Source organism: Camelus bactrianus, chromosome 4, assembly GCF_048773025.1.
Source record: "Camelus bactrianus isolate YW-2024 breed Bactrian camel chromosome 4, ASM4877302v1, whole genome shotgun sequence".
NCBI classification, from domain to species: domain Eukaryota; kingdom Metazoa; phylum Chordata; class Mammalia; order Artiodactyla; family Camelidae; genus Camelus; species Camelus bactrianus.
The window spans coordinates 46,747,313-46,767,833 of NC_133542.1; the positions used below are offsets into that span (position 1 = coordinate 46,747,313).

Consider the following 20,521-nt stretch of genomic DNA (forward strand, 5'->3'; position numbering starts at 1 on the left):
CAGTGGCCCTTCGCTGTGCAGCTGACACCTGGGGGCGCTGTTGTTCAGTCTTGGCGCCCACAGTGGCTGACTGTTAACAAACAGGAAGTCGTGGGGGGCAGAGGAGCCGCTTTCAGCTGCCAAACAGAACTGCGGCTGGAGCCTGCTTGCCCGCAGCCTGTGACTCGCCTCACACCCTCCAGCCCAGCCGCGCTCTCCCTCAGCGGCCATTTACTACCCACCAGGCCCTGGGGCGAAACCGTTTGCCAGAATGGCTTTATTTTATCCTCCCAATAATGCACAACTTGGGCCCCCTATTTTCCACATGGCAAAATGGAGGTTCACAGAGATTAAGTAATTTGCCAAAGTTTTCACCACACAGTCTCAAATCAGTTGGACCCTGGCCTGTGAGCCTGGGTCCTTGCCTCAACACCTCATCTTATCTGGGGGCCTCCAGAGATCTGTGGAATGTTGGTGCCACAAGGGCTGTCTACAACTCCTGACTCAGGAATCCTGAGCTTTTCCATGAATCCCATTCCCTGTTGGGAACTCTGCTGCAGCCTCCTGCCTTCTGTCCCAAGCCCAGGAGCAGCAGATAGGGTCTGAGTGTCCAGTAAAGGAAGAGGGTCCTAAGAGAGGAAAGCCAGGGCCTGCCCAAGGTCAGAGGAGCCCTGGGGACCTGTGTGGTCTATGAGCTTCTGAAACCCCTTCCCTCCCCCAAGATGGCCTCCAGGGATGTCTGCAGGGCAGGGCTGAGCTGGGGCTGCCGGCCTAGAAGGGGAGAGGGCAGCTGGTAAGAGAAAAAGCAAGAGCAAATACAAAAAGGAAGAGGGTGAGTGGGTGAGAGTGTGTGTGTGAGTGAGTGTGTATGTGTGCTCATGAGAGAGCGAGAGAGAGCGAGAGAGCGAGAGAGAGCGAGAGAGAGCGAGAGAGCGAGAGCGAGAGAGAGCGAGAGAGAGAGCGAGAGAGAGAGCGAGAGAGAGAGCGAGAGAGAGAGAGAGAGAGAGAGAGCGAGAGCGAGAGAGAGCGCGAGAGAGAGAGCGAGAGAGAGAGCGAGAGCGAGAGAGAGAGAGAGAGAGAGAGAGAGAGAGAGAGAGAGAGAGAGAGGGAGAGAGAGAGAATGAGAAAAAGAGTGAGAGCTGGACCAAAAGACAGAAGCAGACACAGAGGAAGTCTCGGTAAACAGGACACAAACAGAGGCAGACAGCGCTGGAAGAGGTGCACCCCCAAACAAAAGACACAAGGAGAGACAAAGGCAGAGAGGAGACAGGCGCCCCCAGGAAGTGGGATGGACATAGTCATGACAGATCCCCTAAATACTCCCAAACCTCCCCGTGAAGGAGGGTCTTGCTGGACTTGGCATCCTTTGAAAAGGACAGGGCACCTCCGGGTTTTGGCTGCCCTTCCTGGGCCCTCTTCAGGCAGAGGGCAGTCCAGAACCCAGAAATTCCACCTGCAATGTGTCCTCCACCGCCCAAAAAGAAGCTTCTGGCCCCCACAGTCCACACTGGTGCTAGATTGGCCGCCTTTCTGAGCTACTGAAAGGGATTCGCACTCGGCTGACCTCTGTGTGTTCAGGGCCTTTCAAACTGGGGGAATGAGAGGAGGGGGAGGTCGAGGAGACCTGAATGGGGGCCCTGGAGATGGCGGAAGGAGGCCCCATCAGAGATCAAAGGCCCAGGAAGGAACAGAGGGTCTGGGGCTGCCCTTTCACCCATGGCCGCTATTCAAGGCTCTGCCTGCTCTGCCAAGTCCAGCCCCGCCACCACCGCCTCTGGGCCTTCCGGGGAGGGAGGTACTGCCTCGGGCTCTGTCCCTGCAGCCCAGCAGGATTCCTTAGGCCCAGGCCCCAACTTTCTCCACAAAAGCTCTCAGCACAGTTCAACCAAGAGATGAAGCTTTGTCTCACACCTGGGTAGACCCTGGCCTGACTCTCAGCCATCCACAAGCCTCCAAGCAACTTTGTGCACCAGTCCTACACCAAAGGGCCAGGCTGGGGATAGAAACACAGGTGATGTGGCCCCGTCCAGCCAAGTCCACATGGATGGTGCACTCAGAGTCAGACAGCAGGAGGGAAAACAAGGAGGCAGAACCACTTCCAGATGCAAGGCAGTGACAGAAGCACTTGACACCTAGATTGTAACAGACCTCAGAAGCCACCGAGTCCAAACCAGAATGCCTGCTTTGGCTCCTCTGCCCCTCGTTTGTCCAGTTCCTGCTCATACCTCCAAAGACAGGGAGCTCACTACCTTTCCAAGCTGACACTTCTAACCTTGGCCCAGCCTGGCTGTTGTCTAAAAGCTGTTCCTTGCACTGAGCTGTGATCTGCCTCCCTGCAGTTTCCTTTAACCAGCTCCATCTCTGCCCTCAGAGGCCCCAGGGACCTTATATGCTGCCTCAGCCACAGAACCGTTCATCTGAGATTTGGACACAGTGGCTGGTCTTGGATGCAAATGTTGGGGGGAGAATCCTAGAATTTCTAGCCTAAAAAGGCCCTTGGCAATCCATTGATTTGACAGTGTCCTAACTTGTTTGTTTTTGTTACAGAGTTCTACTCAAATAGAGCTTTCCATGGAAGCCAAAAATACCAACAGAAACACTCCTGGTTGAGGAGACTAGAGATCCCCAACCCCGCCTCCCCACCATCCTCACTAATTTTGAATCTTCTACAGGCATGTGACCAATCTATTCCACCAAGGAGCATTTATTGAGCACCTACTATGTGCCAAGCACTTGTATTCAAGCCATGTTATCTAATACTGTAGGCACTGGGCACATATGGCTTTTGAGCCCTTGAAATGTGCAACAGAGGAACTAAATTTTTAATTTTATTTGATTTTAATTCATTTAAGTTTAAAAATAAGCCTTGTAAAGTATTTTTTTCCTTGATAATGTGCAACTTTCTATGAGGACCCTTCCCAGATCTTTTTGGTCAATGTCAGCCCCTCCCTGTCCTGCCCTCCAGCTCTGGTATCATCCTCCCATCACAGCATCACCCCACATCACCCCACACACTGGCCATCAGAGGGGCTTTGGGCTTGCCAGTCTTGCCCACTGGCCTGAGGTCTAGAGAGCAGGTCCTCTGTGATGGAACTCTCCCACCAGCCACCCCTGCCCTGAGGCCTGGGCAGGAGCATGGCACCAGGAAATGCCCACAGGGTAAAACCCAAGTCCAAATGCGAGATGACTTTGAACCAGGGCTGAGCAAGCAGCTCCACCCTGCAGAGCCTCAGTCACCTCATCTGAAAAATGAGGAGGAGGACCCTCTGCCATCTTCCTCTTGGCCCTCTATTGACTCTCTTGCCCCATGGCCCTTCCCTCAGGCTGCCGAGAATAACAGTGCCACAGTCTGCAGCCTCAGTAGGCCAGACCCCCGGTGCACCCAGCACTCTCTGCGTTTCCCCAGTGGCTGGTTCCTATGTTCTCACCACACTTTTGGCAGCATCCCACCTGCTGACCATGCCCTTCTGCTTGAAACTCTCCTCACACCGTCCTCAGGTTCTGTCCAGCCCCAGGCTGCTCCACCTCCAAAGCATCTCTCTGGAGGGGCTGAGAGACAGCAGGTGGCCGGACAATGCTGGGGAACTGAGGCCTCAGGGGCTCTCTCCCCTCCTCCCCACCCCAGGCCACACCAGCTCTGTGGCTTTGCCAACATGGAACTCCCCGAGGCCTTGCTTTCCTCCTCTATAAAAAGGGAGTGGCAATGTCTGCCTCTTCAACTCCCCTTGAAGCCAGTGAAAAGATGCTGGGAGATTCAGAGGGAGGATGGGAAAGGGCAGTAGGAAGCACCACACTATATTCCTCTCAGGCAGCTTGCTGATGTGAGTGAGGGCACTTCTGCCCACCTCTCTGCCCAACCATATCCAGTCTCGGTGATGCAGGGCAGAGGAGAGAACGGGCCCTCTGGTTGCTGCTTGAGTCTCCCAGTCATCCCAGTCCTGGAAGCTTCCAAGACCAACACATCATTCTCCCTTAGCCCCAGACCACAGACTAGATCACGTCCCAAGTCTTGCTGGGGATCAGGGCTCAATTATAAATTCCAAGACTGAAAGGATCTCAAAGATCATCCAATCCTGCATCTGATTCTTGATACTCTTATAAAGCAGCCCAGCAAATGGCCACCTCAGCTCTACTAACATACCTCTAGTGACGGAGCACTCACTACCTCCAAGGCAGTCCCTCTTTGCCCTAGACCACTCCCATGTTTACAACGTTATTTTTCACTCTTATCTGAACTCTCCTCTGCATCTGCCACACACTGACCTTTGAGGCCACACAGCAAAGTCTCATTCCTCTTGCCTTCCATGTCAGCCCTCCAAATATTTGAAGGCAACAATCTGGTCTTGCTCATTCTTCTCTGCTTAGTACCAAAACGTCCCTAGAGCCTTGAGGTGTTCTCCAGATACCTCTCCATCCAGGTTATACCCATCTGGACATATCCCAGTTTGTGACTGTCCCTCTTAAAGGTCAATACCCCGAGTGGGCCACAGTCCTCAGGAAGGATCTGCCCGGCACCGAGCAGTCTAGACGAACACCACCCGCATTCTGACCTCTCTGCAGCTTGAGAGGATAAACCGTGACCACTGATCAGAGACTGAAGGCCAATACAGCACTCCACAAACACGGTAACACAGTCCCCCCAATTCAGGACCCATCTGTGTGATGGTACACATCACACTTGATTTTTTTTTTTTCTTTCTTCAAAACACTCTGCCTGGATCCCTCAACCTCTGGGGGAGCCTCACATACCTGTCCCTCCACATGATCAAACACAGCGGAGCCCAGCTTGGGCACATCTGCTGTGAGTCCAGGTGACACTGGGAGAAAAGATGACAGCGTCAATCCCATAAAGCAACAGTGATGGTAGGCCCATGCCTCCTGCAGTAACTCAGCACAGCAACCCGCCGAGTTAAAGACTTCTGACATCTGCTCCGAGTGTCAGGAGCAGGGGAAAGAGGTGAGGCAGGTTCCAAAAGCTGTGAATCATCCCCCACGGACCCCCCACACCTCCAAACAGAGGCCATGGGCCCAGCTCCTGCACTGCCTGGAACACACAGACCTCAGGCCAATCCACCACTGGGCTGACTCAATTTTCTAGTTAGAGATCTTAAATACTTAGGCATGTGTTCACAAGAACATACGTCCCTTACAGGGAGCCGAGAAAGGGAATTGTGCCGAGGAAGAGAATAACTGAATCAAGATTTCTGTCACGCTGCTCTCAGGCCCTCGACCACGGCCCCTTTTTTTTCTTTTCCTGATAAAGGTTTTACAGACTCCCAGGGGGTCATTCTCCTCTCAAACCCATTAACGTCAACTAGCGCTGGCAGCGTGTCCAGGGAAGGAGACCCAGGTTAAGGCGGGCCCATGTCCAGGACAGAGGCGGCCAGCCCCCGAGGCCTGGGGGGCACGCTGAGGGCTGAGAAAAACCAACATGGAAGATGGTCATCTGTGTTATCCCCGGCAGGCCCCTGCACCCCCTCCTTCCAGGCTCAAGGCAGAGATGAGATGATAAAGAACTTCCTCAATCCCCTCCATCCCCACATTGAAGGCCTCTGGGAAGGGGTGTGCTCAGCTCCTCAGAGAACCCACTTGAGGACCCCTCTACCCCAAGTGTGCCCCTCACTCGGCCCAGGCCCTCTCTTTCCTCAGATCCCCCCCAGAAGGGGACACTGCTGCTGAGCTCCACACCCTGCCCTCAGGCATCACATCTGCACGGGCAATGGCTTCTTAGAGGCCGCAAAGCACGGGCCACAAGGGCTCTGTCAGGCCTACCTTTCTCCTCCAAAGGACTGAAGTTGGGAGGGGCCAGCGAGAGGTCCAGTCCCAGCGGGGGCCCTGCCTGCCTCTCCCAGAGGGCTCAGCCCCTTCGCCGTGGTCACCGAAGGGCCTGGGCCTGGCGCCTCCGGGGCTTCGCGGGTGCTTGCGCCCCTGACTGAGCGCCCCGCCCGCCCGGAGCCAGATCCCGTCGGGTCTCGGAAAGGGCCGCGAGGGAATCTCTTACCTTCATCTCTCTTGCGCTTGTTGGTGTCGGCACTGGGGGATGTGATGCCCAGGATGCCACTGATGGAGTACGAGGAGCCGGCCGAGTCCGTGCTCACCGAGGACACCTGCGTCACGGAGCCCGTGGACACTGCGCAGAGGGAGAGGGCGGTCAGGGCCCGGCAGGGGGCTGGGGGCGGCGCCGGCGAGGAGAGAGCCCGGGCCCCAGCCAGCCGCCGAAACCAAGGCACTCCCCCTACGCGGGACCGGCCGGAGCGACGCGGGGCCGGAGCGACGCGGAGAGCGCGGGGACAGGGCGGGTGTGTGCTGAGGCCACTCGCCCTATGGCAGTGCCCACCCCTGGGCGATGAGAGCGGCCCTGGGGCCACTTACCCAGGTTCTCTGGGGAGGTGAGGGGGAGGATAGGCAGCAAAGAGAACTGTCGGTGCAGGAGACACGGGACATTGTACGAAGCGCACTCTCTCAAACCCCATCCTGTCCACGCAGGAGGCACGCGGATGGAGCAAAGAAAGAGGGGAGCTGGGCTCCACCACCTGCCGGTGCTAAAAAAAGACCTACTCATCAGGCAGGCTCACTCCTCACTTACACACCCACCCATCCACGCAGACCTAAGTATCTGCACACTCATACACACAGCCAACACAACGCCAAATGGCAGACTGTTTCTTTTACATTTCCTCAATGTCTATTTCCCCTTCCAGTTTACCTGGATTTTAATATTTAATATTAATTCTATAATATTGATATAATACATAATGTACTGTGTACTATATAATATATATTGATATATATAATAATGATAACGTTTTCTGAGAACTTACTCTGAACTAAGGCATTCGGGCTTTATCTCATTGGATTCTGAGAACAAGCTTGTAAGGTAGATTATGTGGTTATCCCATTGGAAAGGTAAGAAACCCAAGGCTCAGAGAAGGTAAGTGACTTGCCCAAGGTCACACAGCTAATAAGAGGCAGATTGGTGACTGGAACCCAAGAACCAACGTCTTAACCCCTATACCAATCTCTTCCTCACTAATTAATAATGAAAACAGTAATATGCTTCACATTAATACAATGCTTTTCATGCAATGCTTGCAGTAACCTCAAGTGCTATTACTCATCCCCATGTATCAAATGAGGACCACAAGGCAAAGTGATTTGCTCAAAATCATCTAGCTAATAAGCAGTAGCATCAGGACTCTGCCCTGGGTCTACTGACTTAAAGTCTAGATTTCTTCTGTCCAGAAATGTGGACCAGATCTCTAAGATCCTAAGACTAAGAATGGAGAAGGGGAGGTTTGTGCAAGTTTCACACTAACTCCTGGCCCCAGAGTCCCAAGGGGGAGACCATTCGATCATCAGAGTCCTCTTGAGCTGTGCAGCTGAATTTCCATTTCTGGGCTGTGGGATTTCTTTGTTGGTTCATTAAAACCTACAGACCCATTTCAGACACATTTCCTTCGGCTATAACTATTGACTCTAAAGTGTAGGAAATTACTAGAAATGGTGGTGATGGCTTGAGAAGCTATTTGTTGCTTTCCTTGGAGCACATCCAGCTCTTGTTCCTATGGACCTAAAGGGAGCAGGGCCTTTCTTCTTATATTTGAGTTTGATTTTAGATCTTCCTTAGGAGACACAGAAGTAGAAATCGTTAACTTCTCTTTTCCTTCACCAGAAGCTGCTCAAAATAGATTTATGCAAATCTCACAACCTTTTTTGTATTAAGGTGCAAAGCACAGAGGAAGAAAGAGGATCACACGTCATTTGGTACTTTAAACAACAACCACCATGTATAACCAAAGTTCACCATGTTGCTGACAGAGATGGTATCATTTGTTCCAATATTTTGCGATCACACTCAGCTCAAAAGACAAGGTTCCAATTCTGGCTCCACCACTTACTGGTCATGTGACCTTGGACTAGTTATTTAATCCCTCTAAACTTTGATTTCCTCACTTCTCAATAAGTTTATAAACTATAAGGGCCTGAACACATATAAGATATGGTTTTATACAAATTTCTGAGACAAGGCATTCTGCTAACCGACAAGTGGAATTATTCCTCTAACCCGACTGAAAGAATATTTTCAGTTACTCTTAGTTTGATATTCAGTGCTACATGACCTGAAATGGTTACAGCTGCGAGTGAAATCCCAGCCATGAACACTTCTCAGAAACCTTCCCCAACCCTCTTCACCCCAGCTCAACAGAGCTGGTCCTCCCCTCCCTTCTGCTCCCACAGCACCCTGTACTTTCTTCTGGAGCCTTATGTCAGTGTTTTGCAAACTTCTCTTGGTTACATTTCCCCATTAGACTGAGAAGCCCTCGAGAATGGGGATTTTGTCCTGCCTTCTTTATAGTCTCTAACACCGTGGGCTGCATAGCAGGGGCTTAGAAAATACCTTTAGAAGAGATTACCAAATGAAGAATTATTTTATAGAAGGGAGAAATTCTGTCTTACCTTTATCCAGAGAGGCAACCATGAAGAATCAGAGACCTCAGAGGGTACTTGGTTTGTGCCCCTCAGTCCACAAATGGGGACACTGAAGCTCAGAGAGGTGAAGGGACATTCACAGTTTACTAGGTGAATTAATGACAAAGCTGGAACTATAAGCCAGGCCTCTGCCTGTCCCCTATCACCATGGGGAGTTCAAGTTTTCAGGTAAAGAAGGAGAAAAAAGGGTGTAATTAAGGTGTGATTAAGCGGAATTGACAGGGACTATGGCAGCCAGAACTCGCTGAATGGTGGCCTGCTTTCTGATAATAGAATAAACTTCCCCTCAACTAACCAGAGGTGTTTCCTTTATTCCAAATGGAGAAATAATATGCCTTGAGTAGACATATGTTACTTTCATCTCACAATCTTTGCAGGGAAGGCAAGGGAAACTTCTGAACTCCTAAGTAGTAGGAAATATGACTCCCATCCTTAGGAGTCCTGCTTGATCTCAGACTTCACCCATGAGTGTCAGAAACCCCACTGGTAGCCCTTGACAGTTCACGGAGCACATGAGATCGAAGCAAGAGAGAGAGAGAGAGAAAGTTTGGGAAGTTTTGCCACATCTTCACTCAAGACTGCAAGTGCACAAAGAATTGTAGAAGGGCTGGTTGATAGAAGAAAAAAACACATTCAAAACTACTTACTGACTAATGATGCAGAAAATGTTATGAATAAGTATCCCTTTCTTGATTTATTACTTTAATTATCTGACATTCTATAGACCCCCATTAGTGAATTTTTTTTTTTTTTTGGCTTAGATTTCAATTTTCTGTCTTCATGGTGAAAGCTATTTATCATAATAATCAGTAAAATTCAAAACCTTTTAGCAGTATTTATAAAATTCATTTACCAGGTTCAGCCCTTGGAGAATGACAAAGAAGGTGCATTAGTACGTGTGCCAAAGTGTTTTATGCAGAATTATCTGTCCATAAGAATGATTAAAAGTTCTTTAGAGTATTTGGAGCCCATTAGATTTTTAAATTTTTTTAAAAAGTTCTTCTTACCTATGCTGTGACTGGAAGCTGGGACCGGCTGGTTGGGTGGCTGCTGTACTTTTGTCCGGATGATCCTGTGGGCAGTTGGGAAAAAAATAAATGGCTATTTACCATCATGGAGGAGAAGAGATCTAAACTAGCTATGCATGGACAACAGAAAACCCATACCAAGCTGGGTCCTGGGTCAAGCGGGGGCAGGGATCAGGGGAGATTATGAACCCAGGTTGGGAGTTGGGAGTTTGGAAGAATTACAGAGTAGTCCCAACTCAGCCCCTACCTCCCTGGGTGTCTTTGGGTAAACTGCACCCCTCTCTGGGCCACAAGTGCCTCTTCTGTAGAAAGAGATTGATGTGTTAATATTACAAATAGGCATCCTGTTCTTGGGAGTGGCTCCAGCTCCATAAGGAACTCACTAAGTTAGAAAGTTCCTTCCCTTCCCTAGACCTCAGCCTCCCATCTGTGGAAAGAAGGCACTAAACCAGGTGACCTCCCTGTCCTCTGGTAGCTCTCACATTCTGGTTCCTCTGCCTTAGAGAGCCACCAGAAGAACATCCCCGCCAGTCAGAAATTACTGAGGGGCAGGGGGAAGGGATGTTTATGTTGCTATGGAACTAGAAAGGGTTAAAGTGCTTGGAGGAGAGGCCTGGCTTGGCTTTGCCAGGAGAAAGCCCAAATTACACAAAGCCTCCATGGAAGGGCTCCCTGGGGCTGGGAGCCAGGGTGTCCTGGCCTGTTTTCCCAGAGACATTGCTCCAGTTCTAATATGAACTTGATTGTGACCCTGGGCAAGTCCATTCCATTGTGGGCCTCAATACAATGAGTGAGTTGGAACAGACCACTCTTTGCTTACTTTAAGTAATTGAATCCTTTTGGGGGAGAAAGGAAGGAAACAAGGAAGGAAGGAAGGAAGGAAGAAAAGGAGGGAGGGAGGGAGGGAGGAAGGAATCTTATGAAAAAGCCCAGTGTATAAAAAAGATAATCGCGGCACTGCCTTCCCTCTGCTACCTGGCAGCACTGACGTCCTTCTGCAGAACCTTGGGCTCTGAGAAGTTTCATTTGTAAATTTTCAGCTGGGACAGCACACGAGGCCTCCATGAGACCCCAAGCCTGATGCATCGTAGAGCTGCTGACCAGGGTTGGGGCAAAAGTCCCTCTGCGGTCTGCAAGAAAGTTCCTTCCCTGGCATTTGAGAGAAGGGTGAGTGATAATAAAATGTGCCACTTCTTTGGAAAAGTTCTATTCCAGCCTCCAACTATAACCTTTTGAAAGAACATTTATTAGAGTTTTTCCTAATTATAAAAGGACTTTGTGCTCATTGTAGACTATTTGAACAACAAGTATAAAGAAGACGTCTAAAACCACATTTTGGTATATTTCTTTTATGCTAGCATTCCTGTGCATATTTGGAAATAGCCATTTTCTCTTAACAAAATCAAGATTAAACTATATATACAGTTTTGTGTCCTGCTTTTTTCACTCAGCATTATGTAAGAAGCTTTTTCACATTCCAGACCATTCTTTAGGGAAGTTCATTTCAAGCTGCACTGGTCTCCAGCTTGTGCACACAAAAAGGAAGAACAGAAGTGGCAGGTGCCTCCCCTGAGCCTCACTGGGCCATGGCCTCTGCCCTCGGTGATCTCACAGCTCAGGGCTGGGCACTTAGTGTCCTCAGCTGACAGCCTGGAATGAACAGTTCTGTTCACACTGCAGCCCCCCACAGGCCCTCTGGAGCCCAGGCCACTTGAGCTCAGCAAAGGGCTTTTTGCCCCTTTCTGATGAGTCAGCATACGAGTGTTGCCTGAAATACACTCCGAGTGTTTGTTTTCTCCAATATTCAAACCACTTATTTTAACTAAGCAAACATGGTGCGTTCTGCCAAAGACCCGGGAGTGAGGCAGTCTTTTTGACTACCTGGAATTAAGCCAGCATCTGACATAATTTTTGGATTTTTGTGTATGTCACCTTCTCTGTGCATAGATGATGTGTGTCTACAGAGATATAGCTAGATGTGTGAATATATGGACAAACCAGATATAAACATGATTCACCTATGTTATGGTTTACATATATACAAACGTATGGTAGAACAGATCATAACTATTTCCTGTTGAAGTCCCACATAAATTCCTAACTTTTTGAAACATTGTCTTGCCATTAACTTTGTACATAAGCAAAGCAAAGAAAATTATGTTTTCCTTATTTTTCTTTAAAATATTTCTAAATCATTGGTAAAACATTATCAATTGTTATAAATCATTGAGAGGCAGTTGCAGTGGAGTGAACAGGCTCCAGAACCAGACTTCTGGAGTTTGAATCCCAGTTTTGCAATTTGCTAGCTATGTGACCTTAGGTAAGGACCTTCCTCAATTTCTTCATCTGCAAAATGAGACTAAGACTCATTCCCACCTCCTAGGGTTATTAGGAGGATTAAATTAATTAAGTACTTAGAACAGTGGCTGCTGCATAGTAAATTCTCGGTGAATGTTAGCCACTGTTATCTTCACTGGTGTCTTCATAAAGATTAATGACAAGCTTCAACCTTAAAAGGTTCATATTTTCTACGAATGCTTCAAAAACACATAGGATCCCCTTGGGAGCTGAGGAGGGGAAGGTAGTCATCCACACCCTATTTTAAGGCTGAAATGGGACTTTCCTTATGAGGGAGACCTGAATTGTAGGGAACCCTTCAGAGCTGTCCCCAGAGAGAGAGATTTTGCCCACCTGCTTACAGCAGCTGCCAAGAAAAGAACAAAGAGCATCATCTTCCATTGAGAAGAAATGGGAGTGGGAAGAACAGGACTGTAATTAAATCATAGCAATTCTAAAAAAATTTAAAAATTAAAAAATTAGCAAGCAATCATCAGGCTTTGTCACAATTAGAGCCATGCTCCAGACATTTTCTAAACCAGAGACAGTTGGGGCTAATTGGCAGTCAGCATTCAGAGGTACAGCCTTTACTTTGCTGAGCATGAGCAGGACCCTGGATGCCATATAAACATCCTAGGTGGTCCATTGGAGAAGGAAGCTCAGCAATCAACAAATTCTTACGAATGAAGAAACTAAAGCCCAGAGTGCTCAAGTGACTTGCCCCAGGTCACACAGCAAAGTCAGCTCCCAGGCCTGAGTACTATTCTTTGAGCCACATGCAAAGGAAGTTGTCCCTCTGCTAAAGACTTCCTATATGAGGCATAAAGTCTATTTGGATTCAAAATCCATCTAGAATCTGAAGATTCAAAGTCTGAGGAACTTTAGATATTGCAGGTATTTGTAAGGATCCCATTTCAGCATCCCCCCACTGCTTTGAAGGGCTAGGTCTTCTCACTATCACTCCCACCCCCACTCCACCCCCACATATGCAAAATTACATTGGAAGGGAAAATCATGGTACCTTAAAAAAAAAGAAATGAAGCCATAGGGCTGAAGAAATACCCATGTCTACCACACTCACCAAATTGCTATCGGTGCACTAAGAATCTTGGGCCATTCGCTATGCTAAGAATCCAAAAACCAGCGGTCCAATTAGGCCAAGCTGGGAAAGACAAGCTGGGTGACACTCAGGCCTGCGACTGATGCGGAAAAGAAAGAGGGAAGGGATAAACAATGCCGGAAGGCTTGCTGCCCAAGTTAGGATAAAGAACAGAGTTTAGCAGTGGTCATCCCCAGGCCACATTCATCCCTGGATAAGTTTTGTTTGGCCTGTACAGTATATTTATCTTCATTTGAATTAGTTGCCAATAGAGGTAAGTTGGGAACTTTCACATAAATACATAGATTTCTAGGTTCTCTTGAAAGATCAGAACACACAGCAATACTGGCCCCACATTCTCACAAGACAACCACGGGCTGGACTTAAAAAGGGCTGCCCCTCTAAGCTGGGAATGTCACTCAAGTTTCCCCACCACTTGGTCCCTTGTTTAGAGCTGCAGGACTGGAACAGACGAAGGAAGACTCGTTCCACCTGGAGTGGGGGTCAGCTCTAGGACAGTCACCTCCAACTGACACTCAGGCTGGATTCAAAGAATCCCTCGTGCAGGTTGTGCACGTATTTGTCCTTAAGAAGCCACATAAACATGATGGTTTGTGTCCCAGGAAATCTCCCACAAGCCTAGCAGAACTGGTTCAATGTTGCTTCACCCCATGTCAGTCATGGTTTCCCAGGCAAGTCCCCTAGAAGGCAGCAGGAAGGTACACACTTCTAGGGGTGGAGGGTAGAGAAGACGCAGTGGCCACCAGCACAGCTGCAGATCCAGCTACCATTCCCTCTCTAGCTGCTGGACATAGTGAAGTAGTGAGAAATTGCCTCACAGTGACACATGGGCTGGGAGAGGGAGCTATGGACCCTTTTACACAATGACATTTGCAAGACAGTTATTTAGAAGCTGCATCTGTTTGAGTGCAGTGGGATCTTCACCTTTATATGGAAAACAAAACTATGCTGGGAAGGCTCAGGCTTTTGGGGGGTGGGGGAGGCAGCAACATGAGGCTGTCCCACATGTAGTTTATTTGCATTGCATGGTCTGTTGCTAGAGACACCAAAGAACTCTCACTGAAGAATGTGGTGGGGAGCCAGAGAGTGCTCCTGGGAGAAGCCCCAGAGAGGAGCACAGGAAAGGGCTATGGATCACAGGAAGCCCGCAGATAGGCGGCAAAACATACAGGCTGCGAGGCTCGGGAATGGAGTGGGAATGCAGGCGGGATGACTGCGTCTCCCTGCCTCTTTCCTCACTGATCCTCAGTTCTGTCCTGGCAGAGTCCTGGGGGAGTGGTAGAAAGAGATGGCCCTTCTCTACCCATCAGGACACCTGCTCTAATCCCATCTCTGCTCAAAATCACCATTCCTCTGCACTCCCCATCTGAGCCTTTGTTTCTACACCTGTCACAGGAGAGAGGTAAGCCTTGAGGGCTACAGGAGACCCCAGATGTGGAAGCACCTTGGAGGCGCAGCCAGTGGGGCCACCAGGCCACCATTATGGAGTGGGACACCCAGGAGGCCCCTGAAGCTACAATTAGCAGTCTGACCCCCCCACAGCACAGTTCCAGGCACAAAGCATCAACTGAGCCATGACTTCCCCAGACATTCATTCAGGTGCCCCCTTCACAGCCTTAACCACATGTCTAATCACTGTGTTCTGTTTGCCTCATACATTTCTTTCAAGTAACTTACTTTTTGGCTTAAATAGACTTATTTTATAAGGCAATATTAGTTCTTCACTCTAAATGGGGGAAGAAGTTCATAAAGTTCACACTCACTGGTGTAATGTGCTCATTATAGTTTTCTAAAGTCCATTCAGGGGAGGGTATAGCTCAAGTGGTAGAGTGCTTGCTTAGCATGCATGAGGTCCTCGGTTCAATCCCCAATACCTCCTCTAAAAATAAATAAACCTAGTTATCTCCCCCTGCCAAAATAAACTAATTAAATAATAAATAAAACAGAAAGCTAAAGTTCATTCAAATAAATTCATCACAAAACAGTTTTCCTCCTTGTATGACAGAAGGTAGAAGCCAGGGCCCTGCAAATGAGTTATGCTTGTCCTGCAAGGCTTTTTTTTCATTGACATTAGTTGCCACTGCTTAAAGACAGAGATTTCATAGACACAAACACACACATACATGCACACACAAGCCCTAGTTTCTGGCTTCTCTTTAAGAATGGAAAAAATCTGGCTAACCGCAGGCCCACAGTCCTGGCACATTTGGCTGGAACTGGAAAGCAGCTGCCCCTTCAATAGAGCTTGGTCTGGCCAGGATGCCACAGACCCCGCCTTCCCCTGTTGTCTTTTGCCTGGGCCGCTCCCCTCGTTGTACCATCTACTTGGCCTCACTTCAGCATTAGAGTTTGTGACCACCACGGGTAACCTGTTATATTTCAAACCACCAATTACCTGTCTACCCAACGTTGACAAATCTGTGGGCCCCAGAGCCTGACCACGGGTTTGAGGGGAGCTCCTCTGCAGAGCAGGCTGACGGCTCCTTCTCTACTCTAAGCAGTGCCAGCCTCACTCCACGTTAGGGCTTTCAGAGACCTGGGTGGGGGAAAAGTCATGTTGCTTTGTGTCATGGAAATCCTTCAAAGAGCCAGATGTAGGGAACTCAGAAAGCACATGGAGCCCCTCATAATCCAGAATAGAACAGAAGTTGGTCCCCCCAAACCCATCACAATAGTTGCTACCTCTCCAGCAATTGTGTGCCTACATCGGGCTGTCCAGACTTCTCAGTGAATGCCAGACACCCTCCCTGGACCAGGATACTCCCTAGAATAGAGATGTAGAGACTCTCTGCCTGATGCCCCTTTCTCTTCGTAGCACCTTGCAATATGTCAGAGCCAAGGTAACGATTTGCTGAGAGAAAAAAAAAACAGGCTAATGGTTTATGAAATAGCAGGACTCAAAACATCAACATGTACACTCACACAGTGATTCTGTGCATTTGAGTCATCACAGAAGGAATAACTGTCAGGACCAGAGGGGATCTCAGAGACATTTTGGCCTCACAAACTCATTCTGTGGGGGGTGAGAGTTGGGGCAATTGGGAAGAAGGCAACCCCCTAACTCCACAGCATCTTAGCATCTTGGATGTCACTCTTGGAGATCACAGACCCACATTAGAACCACCAGGGTCCTGGGCTTTCTGAGAGAGGAGGAGCTTTATCAAAGTCACACTCTGAGTTTGTGGCAGAGCTAGTTGCAAGGAGTGAAAATCTCCCAGCTCCAAGTCTGGGTTCTGCTCCCCACTTGGTGGCTCAACCTCTGCCCAAACTGGAGGCAGGGCTTTTCCTCCTGGGAAGCTCTGAGGTGGGCTTGTGCTAATCTTGAGCCTTGGCTCTCAGGGAAGTGACAGGCCTAACAGGACAGTTCACTGTTAAGTGCGCCACATGCAGAGGCAGGTGCTGAAGGGAGTGCTGGAAATGACTCGGGGCTCAGAAGAATCTCCAGCAGCCAGAATGCTGGCATGGCCTCCTCTCCCAGGACCTAGGACGCCAGCCCACTTTGGAGAGAAAAGAAGGATGACAGAGAGATCCATCCAGCCCCAGTAGCATCCCTCCTATCTGATAACCCCTATGGGGCCCCGGTGAAAGGAGAGACCAGCGTTTCTAAAAAGGCACATGCAGAGCTCCCAGGATCCCCCACCTCAGCCAGGTCCTTAGTCTCCCACAGGCACCAGCCCCTTACCTGTTGATGGAACTGACGCTGGGCACTGTGTCATTGTCACACACCCGTTCTGCCAGCAGCCGGTCCCTGATCTCCCAGGCAAACATGGTGGGATTTTGGCGTTTATACTCAGCGATTTTTTCCACCACTTTGGGTGTGGCAACCTTTGGTTTGGATCCTCCAATTACCCCAGGCTTTATGCTCCCCGTCTCATAATACCTAGGACCCAAGGAGAAATGAGTTTAGCCAAGAGAAACCAGGAAAATGAACATCGGTAACAAAATAATGGACTGCTCTGTCCAGAAACATCCAGATCTGTGCTGTCCAATACAGTAACAATTAGCCATATGTGGCTTTTGAACATTTGAAGTGTGGCTCATTTGAATGGAGATCTGCTGTGAGCATCAAATTCACACCAGGTTTTCAAAACTTAGTACAAAAAGACAATGTAAAAAAATCTCATTAATGATTTTTCTATTGGTTACATGTTGAAATGATCATCTTTTTTATGCATTGGGTTAAATAAAATATATAATTAGAATTAATTGTCCCAGGTTCTTTTTCCTTTTTTTAACGTGCTACTAGAAAATTTTAAATGTCATACATGGCTCACTTTATATTTCTATTGGACAGTGTAGGTCGGAATGCTATGCATTAATTAATTAATTAATTCTGTTACACTTATCTACCATTTGACAGTTTATAGACAATTTTCCAGTCGGTTTTCCCATTTGATCCCCAAGACACTTCTAAAGCACATAAATGTTTTGAATGAGTGAATGAATAAACAAATAAGTCCCCATCTACAGATATAAAACAGAGATCCGTAGAGGTTAAACGGCCTGCCCAGCGTCACACAGGACCCAGTGGTCAAACTGGGACTGTGGCCCAGCCTCCTGAGCTAAAATTTCCCCAGAAAGTTGGCTTTTAATTTGCCAGCTCATCCAACCTCTAGCAGCCCCATCTGCATTCTGTGAAACCATCCCCGAAAATGTAACTTCTTTTTCCCTAAGAGAAAAACAATAACCCTGATGTAAAATTAAAAAGAGAGTTGGATTCCAGAACTAACTGGAAATATGAGTTAAATATAAGTCAAAACCCAAGCAATCCAAAAAAAAAAAAAAAAAAAAAAAAACCAACCGCAAGTCACAGCAGCTCTTCTGGGGACCTCCCCTGAGGTAAATCGCTGTTTCTAAGGACATTTCCATGCTATCAGCTCTTCCTCGTTAACGCAAATAGGATGTCAGGGTTTTACAGAAAAATCGAGACCAGGGAGAAAATGCCACGAAAGATCATTTCAGGGGAGAAAAATTACTTGATTCCTTTTTTGAATCTGAGCCTTCACTGGATGTCTCTCTCAACATTTACGGAAGAATTCTTGACTTCCTTCCTCTTGCAAAGGAGATTATCTTGCAGTTGAAAAAAAAATTTTAACGAAAAAGACATTTTAGGGATGACTGGAAATTTTTCAACCTAACAAGAGTTTATAATAGGTAAGGGAAAGTGGTGATTCTCCCATGGGATGGGTGCAAAAGGTAACCCAGAACAATGACTCGTTACATTTAAAGAGTTGCTGAAATTCTCAGCCTGGGTAAGTCTGGTTATGGCCAAGTTAGTGAATATTCTAGAAACAGATGAGATAATTTAGGTGCCGTGATGTGGATGTAGAAATTCTATTTTTCATTAAGAGTGAGTCATGGACAAATTTGGACCATAAAGCAAAACTTAACCTGTCCTCCCTCTTTCTGTAATTGCTGAAAAATTGTTATTAGTCACAAACAGGTTTTAAAAATATCCAAGAAAATACATTTTGCCAGAAGTTTAAAATGTATCTCAATCAAAGCACACAGCAATCTCTGCAGCCTCCAATTATCCTTTCGATTTTACAATAGAAAATCATTTGTTGCTATCAACACAACAGCTCATTATTTAGGCATAATTCTTTAAAGAGTCTTCCTTTAATTACCTTGATCCTCACACCAATCCTGAGAGGCTGGCAGGGTTTTTCAAAAGGGAAAACTGATGATCAGAAGATTAAGTGACTTGCCCAACTCCCTTCTGGAACTTAGAAACAGCCCTGGCCTTCAAACCTGACTCTGAATCTAGTGCTCTTCCCGTGAGAGCAAGATGCTGCTTTAATTATAAAAATTAAAATACTACTACTACTACTAGTAATAATCCCATGCAATTGGAGAAAATTTTACTGTTTACCAGGCATTTTCATGTGCATCTTATCACTCGTTCACTAACTCAGTCAATAGTCACAGAGGGTCTGTTAGAACAGGCACTGTCTTGGGGTGGGGATTACAGACACACAGAAAACCCTGTGCTCAAAATATGTTAGTTGAATTTGACTGTAATATTCACGCCGTGACTCTGAGCGGATGGCAGGATGAAGCCCTCACCCCCTAGCACTTGCCCTGCTTGGATGGCTGGGAGTGGCAGGGCCCAGGGCCCTCCATCCATCCCACCTGCACATGGCCAAATGTAGGAGGCTATGGTCTTGACCCAAGAGGTCTCTGCCTTCCTTTTGACTTACATATGTGCCAAGAACTTAGCAGGCAACGTTGACACTCCAGAAAACCCCAACTGGCAACTATGTCAGGTAAGGATTCAGACTAAATATCCATTCTTTCATCTCAACAAAACAGCCACACAGCCTTTTGGCTTATACACAATAAAATGAACAACAGCCACTAACACACAGTGCAGTTTGGTGCAAAGAGCATTAGTTTGAGAGTAAAGAGGTGTAGGTGCTAGTCAGTGGCTCTGACATAAAATTGCTGTGTGACCTTGACCAACTCACTTAGCCTCTCTGGGCCTCAGTTATCCCATTTGTAGAATAAGACAAGGTTGTTTCCCCTGCCTGCCTTGCAGGGCTGCTGTGAAGACAGGAATGCAGAATGGTTAAGAAAAAGCTTTGCAAAACATAAAGAGCACGTGTTGCGAATTAAAATGCTCTTAGTGTTTATTACGGTGTAACATGCCACCCAGTTCCAAATGGCCTGAACCTCCCAGCCAGGCTCCAGTGAAAGAAGACAACGGCCAGGCTTTCTGGGTGGATTTAAATGGGCCTCACATGCCACTGGGCTGTGCCTCGCAAGCCCCTCCGGAGCCTTGAGCTCTGTGAACTGACTGCCCACACTCCTGGCAGACCGCCACCTTCCCGAGATGATTCTGCCTGCCCCAGGGACTCTGTTTGCCTTGCCATGCAGCCTCTGAGAGCCACAGCCACCACACACCACATGCACTCTACAATCTGTTACCCCGTGTGCGCCCATCAGATTCTTCGGTGACCAAAAATTAAAAAAAAAAAAATCAGTGGATAGAACACCTCCAGTTTAGAAATTCCCAGTCACACTGTTTTAGGGCTGAACTTGTTTCTTAAAAGGCAGTTCTAATTAGAGTGACATTTTGTCCACTGTGGTTCTTAGTTATGAAAATAATGAGCTATGAAATTCCAATTTATTGTTGACAACTTTAACGGCCAGGCACCGGCGCGGCGCGTAACTTCCGAGTGCCACTCTACCTAGTGACAAATCTATTCCGGGCCGCGGGAGGCTGCTGGCTGGGCCTGGGAGGATCCCTGTCTCCTTCAGTCTCCAAGGGAGATGTGGAGGGCTCCTGGGAACCAGAACACGAGGACCCGGCATCTGGACATCCCCTCTGAGAAGGGCTCAGCATCCTGGCCGGAGAAGATTTCAAATAGCAAGAAAAATTTCGGCTCAGCAAAGACATCTCAGCAAAAACAAAGGAAGGGTCTCCTTTCTCTCTCGCTGTACTTTCATACAATGAAGAGGCTTTCCAGGAAGATATCAAAGGTCCGCTCAGCTCCCAAAGTCTGACGCTGAGATGGTCTAAAATATTTCTCTTCTCTCTCTATCTTGTCTTCATTCATCTTTCTGT

The 20,521-nt window shown here is 47.9% G+C and overlaps 1 protein-coding gene across 3 annotated transcripts in view; it reads right to left on the reverse strand.

The window, feature by feature from the left end:
• PAX5 (paired box 5) overlaps positions 1-20,521 on the reverse strand; it is a 182,522-nt gene that overhangs the window by 146,110 nt on the left and 15,891 nt on the right. For all 3 annotated transcript variants that reach the window (XM_045515200.2, XM_074361843.1, XM_010952880.3), the window contains exons 3-5: positions 16,637-16,834; positions 9,477-9,541; positions 5,981-6,109 (exon numbers count right to left, since the gene is read on the reverse strand). In XM_045515200.2, coding sequence (XP_045371156.1) covers positions 5,981-6,109; positions 9,477-9,541; positions 16,637-16,834 — 392 coding nt within the window. The remainder of the gene's footprint in view (positions 1-5,980; positions 6,110-9,476; positions 9,542-16,636; positions 16,835-20,521) is intronic.